General features: G+C 35.8%; 2 protein-coding genes across 3 annotated transcripts; one reads left to right on the top strand and one right to left on the bottom strand.

Annotated features, from left to right (window-relative positions):
* The first annotated feature begins 1,067 nt into the window (after positions 1-1,067).
* pmpca (peptidase, mitochondrial processing subunit alpha) lies at positions 1,068-13,262 on the top strand. Its single transcript, XM_067406981.1, has 13 exons — positions 1,068-1,131; positions 1,484-1,686; positions 1,772-1,851; positions 1,937-2,019; positions 2,128-2,222; positions 3,139-3,239; positions 3,333-3,596; positions 7,735-7,827; positions 7,920-8,038; positions 8,124-8,214; positions 8,299-8,361; positions 8,450-8,594; positions 10,977-13,262. The coding sequence occupies exons 1-13, from the start codon at positions 1,085-1,087 to the stop codon at positions 11,144-11,146; spliced, it is 1,554 nt and encodes a 517-aa protein (XP_067263082.1). The 5' UTR covers positions 1,068-1,084; the 3' UTR covers positions 11,147-13,262.
* A 68-nt stretch (positions 13,263-13,330) lies between these two features.
* Positions 13,331-23,388, bottom strand: inpp5e (inositol polyphosphate-5-phosphatase E). 2 transcript variants are annotated; one of them, XM_067406980.1, is made up of 11 exons: positions 23,342-23,388; positions 20,572-21,431; positions 17,486-17,609; positions 17,303-17,400; positions 17,104-17,228; positions 15,472-15,591; positions 15,205-15,312; positions 14,952-15,113; positions 14,710-14,825; positions 14,489-14,625; positions 13,331-13,468 (listed from the first exon to the last, which is right to left on the bottom strand). In XM_067406980.1, exons 2-11 carry the CDS (start codon positions 21,369-21,371, stop codon positions 13,333-13,335), a joined length of 1,926 nt encoding a protein of 641 aa, XP_067263081.1. In that variant the 5' UTR covers positions 21,372-21,431; positions 23,342-23,388; the 3' UTR covers positions 13,331-13,332. The 2 variants fall into 2 exon arrangements, with proteins under 2 accessions (XP_067263081.1, XP_067263080.1); XM_067406979.1 differs by having other exon boundaries at positions 23,190-23,363.
* Positions 23,389-24,149: the final 761 nt, after the last annotated feature.

Consider the following 24,149-nt stretch of genomic DNA (forward strand, 5'->3'; position numbering starts at 1 on the left):
CATTACTTAAACGCAGCTTCTGTCTCTCTGCCTGCTTGGCTGCTTCCACTGCACACTGCTTGCAACCCACCTCCTCCTCTGCTCCTCCTTAAAGGTGCCCTAGAACTTTTTTTAAAAGATGTAATATAAGTCTAAGGTGTCCCCTGAATGTGTCTGTGAAGTTTCAGCTCAAAATACCCTGTAGATTTTTTTTTAATTCATTTTTTTAACTGCCTATTTTTGGGCATCATTATAAATGAGCCGATTCAGGGTACGCTGCCCCTTTAAATCTGGTGCTCCACGCCCCAATAGCTCGCGCTTGCCTTAATGAGATTTATATAAGAAGGAGGAAACAATGGAGTTTGAGACTCACTGTATGTCATTTCCATGTACTGAACTCTTGTTATTTAACTATGCCGAGGTAAATTCAATTTTTGAGTCAAGGGCACCTTTAAACTTGTGTATAACTGAATCAGTGTCATTCTGTTGTCAGCGATGCATGCTCTGTTCTCAATAGGGGGGTTTTCTGCTGCTCTCCCAGTTAAAAAATGGGAGGTTGTCCCCAGAAGCTGCTGCTGTTCCCGGTCTTGGCTTTCATGGAGCTCATGAAAGGACGGGGAATTTAGAACAGAGCTATACCGCCAAATTGTAACTTTAGCAAAATATTTTAATTTTGTCTGTTGTGATTTTTGACTTAAGTGGTCCTGACTGAATTACAACAAGTAGAACACTTGGCAAGCCCTAAGTCTAATTGCACTTATGATTTAAACCTTTATCATTTTTGAGATATAGCTCTTCTGTGACAACTTTTCTACATGTTAAGTATGTAAGCTTAGTATAGTAAGTATGCAGGCATCATAATATAAATTAGTTGTTGTATATATTTCCCATCACAGTACCAATATAAATATATATTTTTTGTTTCTAAATCTGTCTTCAATATTTACATAATATGCCGTCTATGTGTGGGCAGTCTTTCGATTTTAACATTTTGTTTTATTTGTTTCTAGGCAACATCGTAACAACACTATACTAACAAGGAAGTAGAGTAGGAAGTGTTTAATAATCATTTCCGGGCAAGGTTCATGGTCAAATAGAATCCAACATGGCTGCTCACATGTCCAGATTGCGGGGCTGGAGCCGAGCTCAAAGGTTTTATCTAATGTCTTAATTACTGTGTCATATGTATAGAGACGTAGCCACATGTTTATTCTGACTTCATTCTGAAATAATATTATATTAGGTATTTTCTCTCCTTATAAAATCGTTTGTATAGCGGTGATGTACATGTGATAAACTTCAAAATCTCGCGTGCTTTCTCTCGCGCTTCGGTAATTAACTTGTTTTGACAGCAAATGTCACAATTACCTGTGTGGTGAAGTTGTTGTTGTTATTGCTCGTGATTTACCTGTTGTCATATGTGTTCATGTTGAGATGCCTGTAAAAACAAAGTAGTTAGTACAGTCAGTATATATTATTATTGCTTATTGTCTGTGTGTTGCAGGTATGGCATCGCAGTATGTAGACAGTACAGCAGTGGCAGCGCGTATCCCAATGTATCCCTGTCCACACCGCTGCCCGGGATTCCCAAACCTGTCTTTGCTTCTGTGGACGGCCATGAGAAATACGAGACTAAAATTACCACCTTAGAAAACGGACTCAAAGTTGCGTCTCAGAACAAATTTGGTCAATTCTGTACAGTTGGAAGTAAGTAAAATGTTTAGCAGATAATGTTTGATTTTAATGAGCTGAACCAGATACTGAGTTTTTTATTTCACCTGCTTGATTTTAGTTTTAGTAAACTCAGGCTCGCGTCATGAAGCAAAATACCCCAGTGGAATTGCACACTTTTTGGAAAAGCTGTCCTTTTCTGTAAGTCTGTCCGTGTTTAAGAGTCAGATTACTAAATTGCTTTGATTTTTAGTGCATAAACCAACTCATTCTTCTTTACTGTAAGTCTACAGCCCAGTTTGGAAGTAAAGATGAAATTCTCCTTACACTTGAGAAACATGGAGGCATATGTGACTGCCAAACATCCAGGTCTTGCATTTTTAATCTCTTTTTCAGTCCAAAGTGATCTTTTTTTTTCAGTGCCGTTTGGATTCTTTTCTGTTTACCTCGTGTTTTATTTCTTTCTGTCATTTACAGGGACACAACAATGTATGCGGTTTCAGCTGAAGTGAAGGGTCTGGAAACTGTAGTGAACCTCCTGTCAGATGCAGTTCTTCAGCCCCGTTTATTAGGTGAGCATCTGAAACACAACAGACTCTTTGAATCTTTACAGTCACTCAGTCTTTCAAAGGGTTAAAGATACTTTACCTGTCAAAAAAAAAATGTTGAAAGAAGTCTGTTACGCTCATCATGGCTGCATGCAATGGATCAAAAATACAGTAAAAAAACTTTGTAAAATATTACACATTAAAACTGTTTTCTGTTTGAGAATATTTTTTAAAAATGTTATTCCTGTGATGCAAAGCTGAATTTTCAGCATCATTACTCCAGCCTTCAGTGTCACATGATCCTTCAGAAATCATTCTAATATGCTGATTTGGTGCTCAAGAAACTTCTTCTAAATGTTGAAAACAGTTGTACTGCTTAATAATTTTGTGGAAAACTTGATATTTCTATAATTCAAAAGTTTTGTGGTCTTTAAAAAAAGAGAAATGAATACATTTATTCAGCAAGGATGCATTAAAATGATCAAAAGTGACATTAAAGATATTTCTAATTTTACAAAAAAATCTATTTCAAATAAATACTATTCTTTTGAGTTTTCTATTCATCAAAGAATCCTAAAAAAAAAAGTATCCTCGTTTCCACAAAAGTATGAAGCAACTGTTTTCAACTTTGATAACCATTATTTAAAATTGAGCACCAATACTAATTGATAACTGCACCAAATCAGCATATTGGAATGCTTTCTAAAGGATCATGTGACACTGAAGACTGAGTAATTCAGCTTTGCAATCACAGGAATAAATTACTTAAAATATATTAAAACAGAAAACGGTTCTTTTAAATTGTAATATTTCACAATATTATTGTTTTTACTGTATTTTTGTTATCAAATAAATGCTTTGGTGAGCAGACTTCTTTCAAAGAAACTAAAAATGAATTATTCCATTCTTTTGACTAAATAGCTTATGTTATTTTCTTCAGATGAGGAGATTGAGATGACCAAAATGGCTGTTCGGTTTGAGTTGGAGGATCTGAACATGAGACCTGACCCGGAGCCTTTACTAACAGAAATGATTCATGCTGTGAGTATGACCACTTTTACAAATATCAATACTTTGCTGTAAATCATTGAAATGAGTTTGCAAGTCTTATTTTAATGTCTCTTCAATGTTTAGGCAGCATACAGGGGCAACACTGTGGGCCTGCCTCGCTTCTGCCCTGCCAACAACGTTGAGAAGATCGACAGGAGGCTGCTTCATAAGTACCTACAGAGCTATTACTGCCCGGAGCGCATGGTGCTGGCCGGAGTTGGGATTGAACATGAACAGCTTGTTCAGTGTGCCAGGAAGTATCTCCTAAATGTTAAACCTGTATGGGGCGTGAGCACACCTGCCAACGTCGACCTGTCTGTAGCACAATACACAGGTGGCATTGTTAAGGTGAGGACCTTTTTAAAGGCTGTGACACACCAAGCCAATGTCTAACGGTGACGAAAGCCGATTGTCTTGTTGCCTGCCTCTGTGCCAGAAAGCTGCGCTTAAACACACCAAAAGGACTACAGGCAGCTGTCAACTAGCATGTGTGTTCTGTGCCTTAGTGTAAGGAAATAACTGTCTGTATCAGAAGGTATCAACAGTCTGTATTCCTCATTCAAAAAGAGAAACCATAACTAGGACTGCAGATAAACAAACCGTAAACAAAGCAGCGCTTGCTTACCACGTTTTCTTCATTCCAGACGGCTCATGTTATGAAAATTAGGGCTGCCAAGTGATTTAAATATTTAATCTAATTAATTAAACAATGTGGTGATTAATTAATCTAATTAATCACACATCAAATTTGGCTGAGAAATTACCCCCAAAAGATAATTTAAAGTCATTATTGTGTTAAATGACAAAAGCATCAAATAGACCTTACAAAAAGTAGCTTTTGAAAGAAATATTATATTTAGAATTTATTATATGAACTTTTAAGCTACAGTAGCAATGAGGGTGAGTAAATGATGACAGAATTTTAATTTTTGTGTGAACTATACCTTTAATGGATATGAATTAAAAAAAAAAAAAGAAATAATACTCTAAATAACAAACTAAAACTGCCAGTAGGTGGCGGTAAATGTCTAAATGAGTAAGTGATTGAATCTTTCATTAATTCTATTCATTCAGAATGCAAATTCATTCAGCAACACCAGTGTTGCTCTCACATTTATGCGAATAACTTTTGAAACATAAGGGCTAGAAACAAAATTTAATAATTTTTCCTCTGATTCCTTGGTGAATAGATTCCTGAAGAATGGACCATTGAATTATTGGTTAATCCAATTCGTTCAAAGTGCAAATTCATTCAGAAACGCCAGTGTTGCTTGGAGACGCACAATCGTTCTGGTATGGCTTCATAGGCAGTGTTGGGGAAAGTTACTTTTAAAAGTAATGCATTGGAATATTACGTTACTCCCTAAAACATGAACTAATTGTGTTACTTAGTTACTTTTTATGGAAAATAATGTTATGTTACTTTTGCACTTCTGGGCTGGGATGTTTGTTTTTATAACAACAAACAAGTTCTATTTTTAGCAAATGTAAAGGCCCTTTCATATCAAAAATGAAATGAATAAGCCTCAGGCTCAAGGAAATGCAAATTCACACTTGTACAAAAGAGTTCAAATAAACAAGCCTTTCAGTTGTGCTGCCATTCTGGAATACAGAAGAATAGGATGCAGGAGAAGAACGAGTAAATAAGTAACTTGAGTTACTTGTTTGAAAAATAGCTCCGATATTTTGTTGTAAATGTAAAACAAATGCGTTACTTTACTAGTTACTTGAAAAAAAGTAATGTGATTACGTAACTTGCTTTACTTGTAATGCATCACCCCCAACACTGTTTATAGGTAACAAAAGCAGACAATATGTGTCTAAAATATAACACAATATGAACTTTTTTTTTTTTTTTTTGTACAAAATCAGTATCACATTCGCACTCGTGCTATTTGGAACAAAAACAGCACTGTTTTGATATTGCTTAAAGGGTTAGTTCACCCATAAATGAAAATAATGTCATTAATTACTCGCCCTCATGTCGTTCCATCCCCGTAAGACTTTCGTTAATCTTCGGAACACAAAAAATTAAGATATTTTAGTTGAAATCCGATGGCTCAGTGTGGCCTGCATAGCCAGCAATGACATTTCCTCTCTCAAGATCCATAAAGGTACTAAAAACATATTTAAATCCGTTCATGTGAGTACAGTGGTTCAATATTAAAGGGGCTCTATGTAAGATTTTTACTTTAATAAAGCATAAAATTACCCCGATATGTTTGCAGATATTTAGGAAACATGTTGAGTTCACCTACTTGTTTCTCAGAAAGACAATGCTACAGCCAGATATTCTACTTTGAAATGTGCGTTCCGTGTCGGAATGTCGGTCTTTGTTTTGGTCTGTGCGAAACCGTGTGCTGCCAGTTTATCCAATAGTATTTCGTCATCACAGGTTGCCAGTTGGCGGAAAACACCGCGTATTGCAACCATGGAAACCAGCAAACAAACTGGGTCAGAGAATCGCAGATTCTACCTGACCTAAAAGCCTCTGAATCCATCTAAATATCTCCATGAACAACAGCATATTGAAACAGATAAATTAACTCATCAGCTTACAGTGTGTAAGTTTTCATTGTCAATTGCGCTCCCTATTGTTGCTGGCAACCCACGTCTTTGAACGAGGGGGCGGGGCAAACAATATTTTGAATTTGGACTGTAGTACCTATTTTGAACACTGGGTGTCATTATTACATAGCCCCTTTAATATTATAAAGCGACAAGAATATTTTTGGTGCGCCAAAAAAACAAAATAACGACTTATATAGTGATGGCCGATTTCAAAACACTGCTTCATGAAGCTTCGGAGCGTTATGAATCTTTTATGAATCAGCGGTTCAGAGCACCAAGGTCACATGATTTCAGCAGTTTGGCGGTTTTACACACGATCCGAATCATGATTCGACACAAAAGGTTCATAACGTCCGAAGCTTAAAGGAACACTCCACTTTTTTTGAAAATAGGCTCATTTTCCAACTCCCCTAGAGTTAAACAGTTGAGTTTTACCGTTTTCGAATCCATTCAGCCGATCTCCAGTCCTGGCGGTACCACTTTTAGCATAGCTTAGCATAGTTCATTGAATCTGATTAGACCGTTAGCATTGCGCTTAAAAATGACCAAAGAGTTTTGATTTTTTCCTATTTAAAACTTGACTCTTCTGTAGTTAAATCGTGTACTAAGACCGACAGAAAATAAAAAGTTGCGATTTTCTAGGCTGATATGGCTAGGAACTATACTCTCATTCCGGCGTAATAATCAAGGAAATTTGCTGCCGTATCATGGCTACAGCTGGCGCAATGATATTACACAGCGTCTCTCACAAACGTCTCCATGGTTACAAGGCACGTTCCCTGTGCAAGCAGGGGCTCACGGGCGCTGCGTAATATCATTGCACTGCTGTAGCCATGGAACGGCAGCAAAGTTCCTTGATTATTACGCCTGAATGAGAGTATAGTTCCTAGCCATATCAGCCTAGAAAATCACAACTTTTTATTTTCTGTCGGTCTTAGTACACGATTTAACTACAGAAGAGTCAAGTTTTAAATAGGAAAAATATCAAAACTCTTTGGTCATTTTTAAGCGCGATGCTAACGGTCTAATCAGATTCAATGAACTATGCTAAGCTATGCTAAAAGTGGTACCGCCAGAACCGGAGATCGGCTGAATGGATTCGAAAACGGTAAAACTCAACTATTTAACTCTAGGGGAGTTGGAAAATGAGCGTTCCTTTAATGAAGCGGCAGTGGCCATCATTATATAAGTCGTTATTTTGTTTTTTGAGCACACCAAAAATATTATTGTCGCTTTATAATATTAATATTGAACCACTGTACTCACATAAACTGATTTAAATATGTTTTTAGTACATTAATGGATCTTGAGAGAGGAAATGTCATTGCTCCCTATGGAGGCCTCACTGAGCCATCGGATTTCAACTAAAATATCTTAATTTGTGTTCCGAAGATGAACGAAGGTCTTACGGGTGTGGAATGGCATGAGGATGAGTAATTAATGACAGAATTTTCATTTTTGGGTGAACTAACCCTTTAACTATATCATATGATATAAATATGAGACAAAACATTTGGGGAATTTTTGCCCCAATATCTTGAATTTTACGGGCCTCAGGTGCATTAATAATTTTAACGTGTTAATTTTTTTCCATAATTTAAATAAAATTAACGCGACAGCCCTAATGAAAATACTTGATATTGTAAGACTCTTGACTTCTTTTGCTCTCTTTCAGCACTTTCACTTTTATCCTGTACTGGGATATCTTTCGTTAACCCGAATAGCAAATCAGCGCGATCTCACTCACCGATGACCCATGCTAGATGGGGTGGACTGCTGCTGACATGTAGAGCACACTAACCCATCAGACGCTCGCCGATTGCCGACTGTCGGCATGGAGTGTCACAGCCCAAACACCAGCAAGAATTTTTAAGATTCCTGTAATACTTAAGCTAAGCTTTTTGTCTCATGTCAGATGGAGAAGGACATGTCTGATGTGAGTTTGGGTCCAACGCCCATTCCTGAACTAACACACATCATGATTGGGCTGGAAAGCTGTTCCTTTTTGGTTTGTTACACATTAAATCAAATCAGTTTAATTTCACACTTGCTGAAACTGGTTGTGTGTTAATATAAGCCTTTTTTTTGTGTGACTGATAGGAGGATGACTTCATCCCCTTTGCAGTCCTCAATATGATGATGGGAGGCGGAGGGTCCTTCTCTGCTGGAGGGCCAGGAAAAGGCATGTTCACCCGTCTCTACCTTAATGTGCTCAACAGGTGTGGCATCATCTCTTTATGCTCTTAAACTCTGCAGTTATTGATGTGGTGGACTGTTTTTAGCAATTTGTTGTCGTTTGGACAGGCATCACTGGATGTACAATGCTACTTCGTACCACCACAGCTATGAAGATAGTGGTCTGCTGTGCATCCATGCAAGTGCAGATCCTAGACAGGTAATGTAGTAAAAATTATGTGATTATATTCTGTATAACTACAATACATCACATTAATTTAATTATTATTACTATTTTTTTTAGGTGCGAGAAATGGTGGAGATCATTACAAGGGAGTTTATTCAGATGACTGGGACAGCAGGAGAAGTAAGACCTTTCTAATGTCCTTCCTTTTTAATTTGTTACTCATTCTGAATTTGTTGCATTCATAACTTAAAATTTCTCACTTGTGCAGATGGAGCTTGAGAGAGCCAAGACACAACTGAAATCCATGCTCATGATGAACCTGGAGTCTCGACCCGTCATCTTTGAAGATGTAGGTCGACAAGTACTTGCGACAGGCAAGAGGAAGCTGCCTCATGAGCTGTGTGACCTCATCAGTAAGTCTGATGTTACTGCATTTAACGTCTATATGAATGCTTAATTCAGCTTGTAAATTTATGTTTGTATGTTTACTTGATACTTAAAATGGCATTCAAAAGTTTGGGGTCAGTGATTAAAAAAATAAAAATAAAATAAAAATAAAAAAAAAAAATAATTATTATTATTATTATTATTTATTTATATATATATATATAAGAAATGAATACTTTTATTCAGCAAGGATGCAGTAAATTGATCAAAAGTAACAGCAAAGGCATTTATAATGTTACAAAAGATTTCCACTTTAAATGAATGGAAAGTTCAGATTAACAGCATTAAAAGAATCCAAACAAATATATCATGACTTCGCACTTAGCTGTTTTCAACACTGATAATAATAATCAGAAATGTTTCCTGAGCTCCAAATCTTCACATTAGAATGATTTCTTAAGGATCATGTGACACTGAAGAGTGAAGACTGGAGTAATGAAAATTTAGTTTTGCCATCACAGGAAAAAATTACATATTTTAAAATATATTCAAAAAGAAAACGGTTTATTGCTTATAATATTTAACAATAATACAGTGTTTTATTATTAACCCTTGTGCGGTCTTCGGGGTCTTTTTGACCTGCAAATGATGTTTGCGCAAATTAAAAAAAATGTTGTCTTTGTCCAAATGGCATGAGACTTTGTACGGTGGTTAACACTTAAGATCTACAAATAATTAAAAAAAATTGGAGTGATATCTTGTTTTTATGTTAGTGTAAAAAATATTGTTACTTTCGGGGTCTTCGGGGTCTCTGGAACAACAGAATGTAATTTTGTAACAATATAATTATTTTTTTATAATATATATTTGTATTTTACTTTATTAATGTTCTCAGCATTTGTGCAGTTTTTGGAGGATTCCTGATATCTTTTAAATTTATATAAATAAATTAAAAAATATTTTTTGAAATAGGTTTTTATGCATGAACAGCTTTTTATGTAAAATCCACTTTATAAAAGGCCCAGATTTCTAACTTTGATTCATGTCGATAACATGGATAATTTGACATGGTTTAGTGTAAGATTTTTGCCCATCTTTTGAAAAATGCAGTTTTAAAAGTAAAAAAACTAACAACGGCTGCAGAGCTCCACTATTTGCTATGTGCTATTTAAATGACTGAAAGATGTCTCTTCACAAGTGTTTTTTCAGTTGGATTCATATCTAAATATTCTGAAATCACAATTATAACAATAAAAATTACTTTGTCAAAGTTTAGCATTTTTTGTGCAGGGCAAAATCAGTTTTTCAATAATTTTATAATAAAAATAATAAAATAATTTTTATTTTTGTGTGTGCGCGCGCGTGTGTGTGAGCATGTCCATTTTGTATTGAGGATGTTTTTTGTATTTTTGGAAGTGTGCCACTTCATTTCTGTCTATGTGTGTTGTGCGTTGTTTCTGATTTTGAGAATGGATTTTGGCCAGTTTCTAAGTGGGGTCTCTGTGGGTTACATTATTGATATTATTGAAAAACTGATTTTGCCCTGCACAAAAAATGCTAAACTTTGGCAAAGTAATTTTTTTTATTATAATTGTGATTTCATAACATTTATATATGAATCTAACTGAAAAAAACTTGTAAAAAGACATTTTTCAGTCATTCAAATAGCACATTGCATATAGTGGAGCTTTATAGCCATCTACTGGTAAAAATGATAGTTTTTTTACTTTTATAACTGCATTTTCCAAAAGATCTTACACTAAACCATGTCAAATTATCCATGTTATCCACATGAATCAAAGTTAGAAATCTGAGCCTTTTATAAAGTGAATTTTACATAAAAAGCTGCTTTTGCATAACCTATTTAAAAAAATATTTTTTAATGTATTTATATAAATTAAAAAGATATAACAAATCCTCCAAAAACTGTGCACAAATGTTGAGTAAAAACATTAATAAAGAGTAAAATTACATTGGTTTTTAAAAAATATATTATTGTTACAAAATTGCATTTTGTTGCCGGGGTCTTCAGAGACCCCGAAGACCACGAGAGCAGTCCCCAAACAAAGACCGCACAAGGGTTAAATACAGCTTTGGTGAGCATAAGAAAAAAAAAATCTTACCAATCCCAAACTTTTGAACAGGATTGTGTGCATTCTTGACTTGATACATTACTTGGCTTGAAGCTGTAATATCAGTATTTTCTTGCCTTTTTATTCTATTCAAAAAGTGTACATTAATCAACATTCATGAATGTAAATGTACCCAAATTAGCATGAATTTCATTAGTTAGTCCCTTTGCCAGATATTATTAGGTATAAAAATTAGAGAAAACAAAAAATATCAAACTATTAACTTGTTTTTTCCATTGAGGAAAAAAAAAAAAATTAACAATTTCTTTGTTTTAGGTAATGTTACTGCCAGTGATATCAAGAGAGTTACAACGAAAATGCTGCGTAGTAAGCCTGCGGTTGCTGCGCTGGGAGATCTGACAGAGCTGCCCTCATATGAGGACATTCAGGCCGCTCTCTCTAGTAAAGATGGACGTCTGCCTCGCATATACCGCCTGTTCCGATAGGGGCCCAACGGCTGACGCTATCTAGAGACAAATAGGAGAACTGACCCAACAAATATTCTTCTTTACTGGAATTTAAGTGCAATGCTTAGAAGGACTGTCTTTGCATTTCATCTGTATAGTGTTTAAAAGGTAACTTAGAGATAGTCTAGCAGAAAATGGAAATTCTGTCATTTACTCACCCTCATGTCAACCCAAAACTGCAGCCTTTCTTCTGTGGAACATAAAAGATAAATGTCTTAGTTTGTTGTCCATACAATGTTTGGTTCCCAGCGTTCTTCAAAATATCTTCTGTTACGCAGAAGAAAGTGTTGAATGACATTAGTAGACTACAGCATTTTCAGTTTTTGGTGAATTTCTTTAAATTTTAAATGCTGATGTGATGGCCAAGTTCAGTTTTACATACCCACGTTGTTTAATACCCATGTGTTTAAAGTGAATTAATGTGCTCATTTTTCACATTTCCATCTTATTTAGCTTGACAAATGGAGTTTCCCATGTCATTCAAGTCTGCGTTGCTGTTCATAGGCTGTGCTCTTCTGTGTAAAACTGGGCAAACCAGAAAGTTATTCCTCACGCGACATCGCATTTTCACACTAAACTCTATAAAACACTTTGTTAGTGTTAGATATTAAATATCCAATCAGAATGCAGTGAAAACTGAACCATCAACTAACGATTTTAAGTATACATAATCCCTACTTCTGTTGCTAAATCACTGTTCACAATTCCTCCCCAGAATTATTGTCAGTATCCCTTAATGTTGGTTTACCCTAAAATAACATTTATTCCATTACACTTCCATTTACTGTTAGATTTCTCCATTAAGATGGGAATAGGTGAAAAAAGTTTGATCTTTTATATCCCCTCCCTCCTAATTTAAGCTTTCAATTTTTTTCTCTGTATTTATGTGCATTTTGAATGTTCAGTAACATGTTCTTTGGTTTATGTCTGAATAACAACCTTTTTACCAAATGTGTGCTTGAAACAAAACAATAACACCAAACACAAGTCAGTTTTTGTATTACTTTACATTGTAAACAAATATTTGTAACAGGCTATTATTTGGTTTTAAACAGCAGAATGTATTTGAAGTCACTGAGGCAATCATGAGCAAGATCGCAGGCACTTTCAGTACAACTAGAACTGAAATTTATGATGTGAATGCGTGACTTACTGTTACATCACAGTCACTGATATCCATGCGCAAGCAATACCAATACTATGTTCGTTCCCGCTCCCATACGCATATCACACTTGACATCAAGTAAGCTGAATTTTGTTAACAGTTAAGGCAGTAAACAAGTATAGTCTGTGCCTCTTCACTTAGATTTTGCACACATTTTTATCCAAAGGTCAGCTTCTCTACATGATACACCACATTCACCTATCATTGACAATCAATCAATAAATAAACAGCTGCTAACACCAATTCTCTCTCATTTTGCTGGTAATGATGCTACAGTACAGTTCCCTTTTAAAAAGTTGTACCACTGTTAGCACATTGTTAAGAAACTGTTTAAAGGTGAGACCCAAGTGCCAATAAAACCAGGAGGATCAGCTACCCAGTACTGGTATGACGTGTTTACAGTGTCAGTCAAAGATTAGAAGTTCAGCTAATGGTTTAAAAAGGCCATGAAACACTATCAGTTAAAACCAGACGTTCAGCTTGCAAGTTAAATACCAGAATATGAAATACAAAAAAACGAATTAGGAATAATGGATGTACAGTACAGTACAGTTAACTTAATTTACTCTGATCAGAATAATTTATACATTTATACCCCCGGTTTCACAGACAAGGCTTAAGCTAGTCCCAGACTAAAATGCATGTTTGAGCTGTCTTAACTGAAAGCTACTTGCACTGACAGATCTTCAAATATGTCAGGCATTGTTTTGTCTAAAGATGCACACCAGAAATGTTTTTATAAAAGCTACCTAATTGAACTAAGGCCTACTCCTGTCTAAATTTAAGCATTGTCTGTGAAACATATATTTTATAGTTCCAACACTAGCTGCTAAACATCCAGCTGCAGTCTTTTGGTCCCTGGGCTGTGTACTTCAATGCCATGACATCCATAGTAACCGAGTTATCCTTTGGTCCTGAAAGTCCAGCTTTCCAAATCAGTAGCTCTGTGTTTGAAATGATCAGTTTTAGCACCCTATGGATCTCACACATTGGTCCAAGATCAGGATATGGTGCAAACTGTACTGTTATTCTGGTTTTTCATGGTTGCCTCTCTCTTTTTCAACTCCCTTGTGATTCTCCTTCGGATTCCTTCTAGGTACAGGCTCCTGTCAAACTGGCCAGCACCCAAAGGAATGCTGGGGAAGATAACAGAGGGAGTTAGTGGTTCATCAAACATGCATGAAAATGTTTCATGAAACAAACATTCCATTCCATAAATTGATGAAAAGCTAGTGTTGACTTTGCATTGGTTTGTTTTGTCCAAGTGCTGGAGACACTTAATATTTAACAATATTATTGACTGACTGCACTGACACTGCAATGAAAACTGAACTGAATGATGACAGCACTGTTTTATCCAGAGCTGCTGTATAGATATATTAACTAAATGAATAACTAATGATTTTTAAAACTGAAATTAATCAACACAGAACTTACTTAAGCTGGACAATGGCATTATCTTCTGCCAAAACAAACTTTGTTGCATATCTGTCCTGTTATCAATGTGAAGCTGCATTTCAACAATCTGTATTGTAAAAAGTGCTGTATAAATAAAGGTGACTTGACCTTTGCTTGTCATGATCTTTTTTAAGGTAAGTCCACCACCGAAATACTTAGAATGACATGAATGTGAAAAAGTCAAACTGGAGAGTCATTTAACTACTAGTTAGTGCACCCAAAAATTCTGTCATCATTTACTCAACCTCATGTCATTCCAAACCCATAAGACTTTTTAACTTCAAAACACAAATGCAGCTTCTAAGCTTCCGTTGACCATATCTGACAAGCTCTATGTATGTGCATTAATCAGTGTTTACATATGAATGAAATTATATCAATAAATTAAATCTGCTCATCATATCTTCTTTAGAAGACTTGGATTAAGCCAATGGATTCATATGAATTACTTTTACGATGCCTTTATGAACTTTCGAACCGTGAACGTTTTGGTGAAATGGAGGGACAGAAATCTCTCAGGTTTCATTAAACGCATCTTTGTTTGTGTTTAAAAGATGAATGAAAGTTTTGTACAACAGGAGGGTGAGTAAATGGTGACAGAATTTTCATTTTTGGGTGAACTATGCATTTTCAAGTGTATAAGTAAAAATGAGTGCAAGTGCATTTGTTATAATGTGCCACTATAAACAGCTGCTTACTTATCTCTACCCGGACGAAGTTTGACCTGAAACATGCCGATGACCGGCCGGTGATCTGACGTCTTAATGGACGAGCAAGACGTGTACTTGATGACTTTAATGTCATCTGCTTGTCTGTTTCGATAAAGAATCCGATCCTGTCAACACAAGAGGAAAAAATCAACTATGATACTACAGGGTATATAATGACATATTAGCATATAATTAGCAAAAAAGTTTACTGTATATGAGGGTGTTCTCTGCTTTGTGGTGGTGTCATAGACGTCACAACCAATGTCATACTTGTAAGTAGGTGCAAAGTGAATAGATGCTTCCTGAAATCCTTTAAAAATGGAACCTGGAAATGCACAAACAGATTCTTCCTGTTAAAACAAAGTACAAAAGAACAAAATATTCCCTAAAAGGGAACATGATAAATGCATAAATTACACAGGACTGAAATTTCGCATCTTTCCGCACTTGCCTTCCTTCATTTCTCTCAACAGCTGGTCATGTTGTAATAGTGGGCTCATATCTGCACCTATACACTGATTCAAAATGGCCTCCACCTCTACTCTGGCTTTATTCAGGCGGAAGTTGAAATCTCCAAACCAGAAGACTTCATCAAAACGGGTTGTGACATCACCTGAGAATAAACAATTTTTGTACATGAAATTTAAATAATAAAATAAATACACAATAAAATCTTTAAATATGACAAAAGCAGCAACACTCACAGGTGGTGGAGCGGTAAGGGTTGGTATCAGGAAGGTTTCTAGGAAGAGCCAAAGCTTCTATGATCTTGTTATAGTCTAAGATCCTGTCATATATTTTAGAATCTCCAGCTGAAACAAACACAAAGACTGGGTTGGATTTATTCCTAGCTGGGCTTAAATCTAATGCCATAGTCATTATAAACATTCATTTAAACATATGACTTAACATATAAAATATAACTGGGTTGTTTGCCCTTGGATTAAGTTTCCAAGAAACATTCCACTTACAGGTGAAATGCGATGTAATAAAGAGGAAGGATGTCCCAAAAAAAGTGAAGCAGATACCCACAGCTCCTTTAGTCTTAATCTGAGATATGATTCGGGTTGTGACTGTAGCATGTTCCACCTCTGTAGTGGCAGAAAATCACAGACTTTTATAACATATTATGTTATATTATTCAAACATTTGAGGTCTGTACATTTTTAGAAGAAATTAATACTTTTATTTAGCAAGGATATAATAAATTAGGGATGGGCTTTTTTAAAAATATTGTATTCAAATATTTGTGCTCATAAAAAAAGAAAAAATGAATATTTGATTATTCATTTATTTAAATGAAGTTTAATGAGAAAGACGTTATTTTCATTCATTAAGTTTTGTCACGGTTTTCTTTTAGTTGAAAACATTAAGCAATGTGTGTGTGAAAAATTTTTTAAAGCTCAAACAGAGCGAGCAGAAAAAGCAAACAAAGCAGACTGTGCCAAATATCGTACAAAACGGACATATACATTTGGCATATGGTTATCGTGTTTATATTGTTTCACATAGTCATGTTGAGAGAAATAAGACTATCCACATGCTCGGGTGAAAGTTGGCTGCTCAGTCTGCAGATAAAACACGCTCCGCCGACACAGACATTGCAGAAACGCAAAGATAATGGTGTGCTAAGCGAACTTTCTTTAAGCGCTTTGTGTTTTCTGTTCTTAAACCAGTCTCCCTCGATGAAACATGACGCAAAATCATTTTGGTATCAGAAGAGTTATCTTGTTATCTCGTTCGCGGGTACAGCTGTCGTAAATGCAGTGATGGACAGCTGTGTTCCTCATTCGACTGGTCAATAATAATGGTTCTGTGTTTGGATTTCATGTGAGAACGGTCAAAGCATTGCAAATATGACATTTTAACGCATTGCATAAAGAATGTCAATAAGAACAGTGGCACAGACCTCCGTGTAAAAATCGCGTTCCGGGGGCACATCGATATGACCACTTTCACGAATAAAGAGGCAAGGGCTCAAGCCATTTAAGGCAATTTAGAAATCCTGGACAGGACGCGTCCTGGGAGAATGGTGCATATGGTCACCCTACACCAGGGATGGACAACTCCGGTCCTGGAGGGCCAGTGTCCAGCAGAGTTTAGCTCCAACCCTAATCAAACACACCTGAACCAGCTAAACAAGGTCTTTAGGATTAGTAGAAAGTTATAGGCAAGTGAGTTTTTATCAGGGATGGAGATAAACTCTGCAGGACACTGGCCCTCCAGGACCGGAGTTGTCCTTCCCTGCCCTACACTATTCGTGCACACCCCTACATTAAAAATTGCTATTGTATTCTTCTGAACAAATCATCATATTAGATGATTTCTGAAGGATCATGTGACACTGTAGAATGAAGCAATGGATGCTGAAAATTCAGTTTTGCCATCACAGGAATAAATTACATTTTAAAGTATATAGAAACAGAAAACTTGTAATAATATTTAAAAATGTTTCTACTATATTTGTGAACAAATAAATACCATGGCGAGCATAAGAGATTTCTTACAAAAATATTAGACATCAAGACCTCAAACTTTTAAATGGTACTGCATAATATATCATATTAATATGAAAAAAACAAAAAAAAACAAACAAGCTATACCTGAACAGAACCATATGAGATCTCTCCTGACAAACATAGTGAGATAGAGAACTCCATGGGCTGCTGCATACAGCATCACGTAATACGGCCCAAGAGTTTCCTGCAGGCGGATCTCCCACTCCCTCCTGTGGATGAACATGAAGAGAGTAAACATGCTGAGCTTCAGGAAAAAAAAAAGCTGTGGAAAGCAAAATCTTACCTATCTGGACAGCCTTCCTGAACCCCTATAATGTAGACGTCCTGTGCAAAGTCTGTGTCGGTTGGGAGCAGAAGATCATCTAGGTTGTATGGAAGCCCCTAAGAACGAGAGTGAGAGCTTCGAGCTACAGCTGCTATGTACTTCAACAAACAAAACATGATAAATGACAGTATTGTTCCACACCTTCTCTCCCTGCATGTTCCATGTGGCGACGTAGATACCAAGTCGTCGCTCTGGGAAGTAGCGGTCTAGCTCTTCTGCCCCCAGCAAGGCGCCGTTACCCAAAACACTGCCCTCCAGAAAACTCCTAAAACCATATGCAGGTACATTTTCAGGAAAACAATAAACAAGAACAAGAGTTTTGAAAAATTCTCTTTCTATCATATGTTACAATGTATTCATATAAACTGCATTAGGAAGACTTCACCCAAATGTTTTTAATGGTCATGCTGCCCTTTTCCACACAATAAAAGCATACAGTGGCCAGGATAGACTTTTTTTTTTTAATCTAAAAAGTAAAAAAGTACCATAAGAACTGTAGATTGTGTGTGGCATGGGTAAACCCTACATTGTGGGAACCAAACCTCTCAAGTATAGTAAACCCTTGCAAATATAAATATGGATGCAAGATAAATCAGTACCATATTGTTTATTAGCCAACTTTAGAGAATTTCTAAAGTATTTGTACTGCCCAATTTTGGATATAGGAGTCGATAATTTGTGTGTTTATGTACCCGATAACCGATATGCAGAACCGATTACTGATTTATTTACTGTTCTACTTCTGTTTTTGACACGATTACAACACCACTGAACTAAACAAACCATTTCATTTATAACAATCACTGCATTGTTTTCTGCATAGAAAACAAAAATCTTATTTACACAACAATAAATAGAGGGGTCTGAAAGTGCAAAAAATAAGTGCATTGTTACTAAAATTAGTAGTCTTTCAAGATAATTTTAAACTTCATATTAAAAAAATATTTTTTATTTATAAAAAGCATTAGCAGCAACACTAGTGTTAACAATAAGCAAAATAAATGTAGAATGTCTAATATTTTCAAGTGGAGAAAATAAATTAAAGACAGGAGTCATATCAACTTTGCAGAAATGTAATACTTCATTTTAAACTAGTTTTAGTAGATTTATTAGCCGTTTAATAGGCTAAAAAGTGAAGAATGTTAAATAACTGAATAATATTCTCTGGAATATAACAAACAAAACATCGTATTTATTCCATTTCTCAACTGGTATGTTATATCAGAATTATTAATGTTTTTTTGTTCTAGATTATGAAATATCTGCTGACAATGAGCTGTTCATCTATGCATTTACACAGAACTATACTCAAACTGCGATCGCTCGCGGAGATTAGTTGTGTTTACTTGGATGTTTATTAGTGAATTAATGGTTATATAGTAAATGTTTATATAATTACGGAGTTTTAAACAAGTGAATCTTGTTCAAAGTTACATGCGGTGGCCGTGCTGGAGAATTTCCTGAGCATCAACCCGCTAAGTGAACAGCAAAATGCAGATGACTTCACGAGTCTAAAGATGAGCATAGACAACAGAGAGAGAATTAAATTCAGCGCTTTTATTTCCAACATGTGCTCATTCACGGCTGTATTATTTAATTCTCTATTTCTCAGAGACAAGCTGCATAAACTAGCTACATTTCACGCCGTTGTCACGTCTCCCCTCAGATGTGCTGTAATGGCGATCCTGCGCGCAATTCTCAAAACACCCCACAAGATGGCGGCATTTATTAGTAAATCCAATATTACAAAACCGATATGCGATTATGGTAAAATGCTTAAATATCGGGGAAAATATAGGTGAATCAATATATCGGATGATCTCTATTCTGGAATCCACTGCTGATTCAAAATATATACTTTTGTGTGATTTGTTGATTAAGTTATTAATATTTAACCGATTTGAATAACTTCTTCAAGCTTATGAGATTTAGATCGTTATAGAATTACATGTCCGTTCACTGGAATGTAGTCTCTCTTTGTTTGTGAGAGAAGCACCCAACACATGTTAAAACATATATTTATTCTTCTAGCTGACTATGACAGCCTAGGTCACTGGGGTCACTCAAGCCTGGCTCCTATGTGACCAATTCACAGTTAAAGCATTTACTTTATTTTTCATCTTCAATCACTACAGAATAGTGACAAATATTATCTGAACCTCTCACCGAGAGAAACTACAGCTTATCATTATGTTGTGTTAATGTTTCCTGAACAAAGTTTCCTGAAAGTGTGAACGCACCCTTAACTGTAAATCCCCCACAACACAGACTGGATATTTAATTATGCTTGCATCACATTAAGAATTTAAGTAATTAATTTTATTAATTCTTAAAACTGTAAAAAGTCATTTTTAATCTCAAAATAAATATCCATTTTTCATATTGCACATTATTGTTATGATTAAATATACTTGTAGCATTGTTTGTTTAGTTTTTAAGTGTTTATTTATTTAGTCAAAATAGTATACACCTTTAATACTAGCCATGACATAAAAGTAATTAATTATCGATAAGCAGCTTATCGGTATCGGATCAAAATTTATTATCAGTGCTTAAGATAGCTTTGTGTGAGCCCCTGGTCACAATATGATCTTTCTGTATGGAAAAGAACAGTGAGAACATTCTTATAAACATCTCCACTTGTGTCCCATAGAAATATGCGTTTGAAATTACATGAATTTCAATGAATTTCATTTCTGGGTGAACCATCACTTTAAATCAACACATTAACTGTCTAATAGTTAGATAGTGTATTTCATATTTTCCTTGTATTAGTCATTTCACTTTCAAGCAGAACATGAATGAATGGACTGTTACAGTAGGTGCTGAACAAGCATCTCACTGATCCATTAATGCCCTATGCATTCACACTGCTTCACCTTTCCTCTTCAATCTCTCTCTAAATATCCAGCTTCACTTTTCACTTCACACAACTAAAGCTGTTCAGGTGACTCTTTAAGTAGCGACTCCAAGGGCCTGTACTCATTCCTGCAGGAACATTATTCATGATTAACTTTCTTGTGAAACACTGAATTTGGTTCATGCATTCACACAAAAATTCTCACATTCTGCTTTAAACAAAGTCCAAAAAGCTCAAATACTTGAACTCTTTAGACATTCATGTCAGCACGTGATCATGCGATCTTAAAACAGAGGATATGCTTTAGCAGTAACTTCAAATAAGTTGCAGAAAATAAGAAATGAATGAAAAAACACAAGCTTCTCACCTGTTCCTCACATCCCGGGGTCTGATGGGGTTCAGAACACTATAGGTGGACTTCATGGAATGGACAGAGGTATTGTCTGACACCATGGTGTCCAACAGCCGACTATCGCTCAGATTCCTCTGAAGCCTCTCCGACCGCCCCTTTCTCCCCACCACGCTGTAATCCAAACAATCCTTGTCAATCCGATTAGTTGTCCTTAAGGACGCGGAGGCTGCACTGTTCTCCAGAGGAGGATATGTCCCAGTGAGCTGCAGTGGGGACAGAATAATTCTGGACGGTTTAATTCGCTCTTTGTTCGGATCAAAATGCTCACAAGGGGACATGTCAGTCTCGGAGAAGCTTCCGGTCCTAATCATGAATGGTGGCGTCTCCATGGCTGGGAGATCTAGCGGACGTCCAGATGCAAGGCCCTGGCCATTCACTGAGGTGGTGTCTTTAAGCGAATCAGTGGAAGAGCCCATCTCTCCTGGGTCCGTCAGACTCTCCTGGCTACTCCTCAATCTTCTCCCCCTCACCTTCTCCTCAAATGAGATGTTTTTACCCCCCATGCCCAATCCCGCAGGCTTCGGAAGAGAGGGAGGTCGAGGCTGATATGGACTAAGCTTGGCGTCCTTGTTATGCTCATCCTGAAGCAGTTTGGTACCATCATATGGCTTCTTGATGTCTTTGAGCTCCTCCCTGTTGCTCTTCTCTGTTCTCAGGTCTACACTTCGAACATTAATATCTGTTTTACAAGCCGATTCTCCTGACCTGAGTTCTGCAGGGTTAAACGGGACGATGCTGTCTCCATGCTCACTCATCCTACTGGCAAACTTGGTTTTAGATGTAAACAAGCCCCATGGTACTTAATTGATTACATCCTGTGGAGAAAGTGAGGAAATTATTTTATAGATAAATTCTGATCATCACATAATTTAATATTATGCGCAGGTCTATGAATTTTGTGTGGAAAAAATAATTTTAAATCTAATTTTAAATTCAAAGGATTAGTTTACTTTAAAATGAAAATCACCCCATGATTTACTCACCCTCAAGTCATCCTAGGTGTATATGACTTTCTTCTTTCAGACGAATACAATCAGAGTTATATTAATAATAATCACCCTGATGCTCCAAAGCTTTATAATGGCAGTGCGTGGAAACCGCCTGTTTGAAACTCAAAAAAGTGCATCCATCTATCATAAACATACTCCACCTGGCTCCGGGTGTTAAATAAAGGCCTTCTGAAGCAAAGCGATGCATTTGTGTAAGAAAAATATCCATAATTAACACGTTACAAAGTAAAATAACTAGCTTCCCCCAGACAGCCTTTCCATGCACTGCCATTATTAAGCTTGGCAGCATCATGGTGATTATTAATATAACTCTGATTGTATTTGAATTAAAGAAGAAAGTCATATACACCTAGGATGGCTTGAGGGCGAGTAAAAATCATGGGTAATTTTCATTTTAAAGTGAATTAATTATTTAAATCTATTTAAATCAAAGTTTTCTTTAACTTTAAGTTTTTTTTGTTTTTTTTTAAATATGCAAAGTACCCCTTCCTTATAAAAGCAGCTAGCTATACATTAGTAGCTAAACTTTTTTTTTTTTGCTCTTATTTATCATTGTACTAATTGTTTACTTATTATAACACTAACTTAAATTCTCTGTTTTAAGTTATCATTCTATATTTTATTTTTTGCAAAAATACTTACAATAGAGGGGCATAAGTAGCTTTGGATAAAAGGGTCTGCTAAATTAAAATGTAATTTTCTCCAGTAAATAAGTTTTGTTCTACCCAATATTAACTTTAAATTGTTAAATTTTAAAAATTATTTTAAATATATATCAAAAATGGTTCCAAACAAATTTACTTGGAAAACTGCACTACAACACAAGAAAGATAAGAAAGAAAAATGTTGTAAAATCTTATTTCCTTTGACCTGCCCATTGACCCGGCCTTACAGTCTGTAAAATGGGATAAATTTGTACATTTTCAGTTTGAAAACTGGATCAAATAATCAAACTCAGGGTACGTTAACACACGACAACGAAGCACTAAAACGTTTTTTCTTTGCGTTTTCGCGCACAGACGACAACGTTGACAAAACAAATTCGCGTTTTTGTGAAGTTTACACAGAGACAATAACTATATCCTTTTCAAAAACTTGCACTTTGAAACAAAAGTGCAAAAGTTCGCGTTTTCAGGCCCCCAAAACGCCATTATTGTGTAAATGAACGTTCAAAACAGATAAAAAGTTTTCAGTTTTTAGTTGAAAACGTGTCGTGTAAACCTGTTTGTTAACAGCTAACGTTAGTTGTGCAGAATTACATAATCCATAGACAATTAATCCTACGTAAGACTGCATGACAAACAACGGAAAAGTAAACAATAATTAATAATCTAGCGAAATGTTTATTTAGCAAAATACGTATTAAACGGACGTTGTAAATTATCAACAACAATCATTGTAACTTACTAGTAACAACATTACAAACAGTATCAACAAAAACATTACAATTATTAATACTGGTATCCAACTTTTAACTAAGACTAAAAGACATTAATAATGAACCATCATGATCAGTGATTACAGCTGACTGAAATCCGTCCCTCACAGCGATGTAAAACTCACTGATGCCACACGATGGTCACTCGCACATCTGTAAAATGCCGCGTTTTGTCTTTGCAAAATTTAAATTATGAAATGGTGGGATTAAAATATTAAGATACATTTGAGTGAAGAATAAATTGACGCATTCTGAATATGAAATAGCTCTCCGTTACCTCTAGTTTGCTGAAGAGGCAAACTTACTGGACTTCCTTAGCAACCAAAGCAACCAACAACTTCTCAAGAGGGTGTGCTGACAGTCCGCAGTAGTGTATTATGGAACAGCGCCATCGTGCGGTTTTTTCTCGAGTTGGTATTATTTTCACAAACAAGTGGCCAATTTATAAAACTATCCACAGCAATATCATTCAGTAATATGAGAACCAAATGTAATGTTTTAAGTATGTCACTGAAAATTCCATATTGATTACTGTGACAGAGGATAGTATGCAAATGTTCAGATTATTACACTGATCTGTAGCTTTATCATATGTCAGTGGAGTATTATTGTCCCAGATGTTTCCAATTTTCCCCAAATTTGAAGAACTGAACGGATAATAAATTATAAAGTAAAGCATTTACAGTTTTTTCCAATTGCTAACACACAATTTTTCAAACTAGTCTGGTTTTATCAAAACACTTAACACAATTCACAAAACCACACACCCAAACTGCAAAATACCTCATATATCCTGCAAAATGAAGCACTGCAACCGAAACTACACAGAGCATTATCAAAATCAAACTTTTGCATGAAATGGCACACACTTCATTCATATTACCAGATTTTTGCCTAACCACCTACACACTGTTGGGCATAATGAAAAGCACCCCCATCTTTAGTATGCTTTGCCATAATACTAAAATATGTATCAGATTGTTCACATGCACAGAAATATTTGCAGATACACACACATGCTGTTGCAACATTTTTATTTTTTTTCCTTCACTACAGTAAACAAGTCAGTACAACATAAGCACAGC

Source organism: Chanodichthys erythropterus, chromosome 13 (genome assembly GCF_024489055.1).
Source record: "Chanodichthys erythropterus isolate Z2021 chromosome 13, ASM2448905v1, whole genome shotgun sequence".
In the NCBI taxonomy this organism is placed as follows: domain Eukaryota; kingdom Metazoa; phylum Chordata; class Actinopteri; order Cypriniformes; family Xenocyprididae; genus Chanodichthys; species Chanodichthys erythropterus.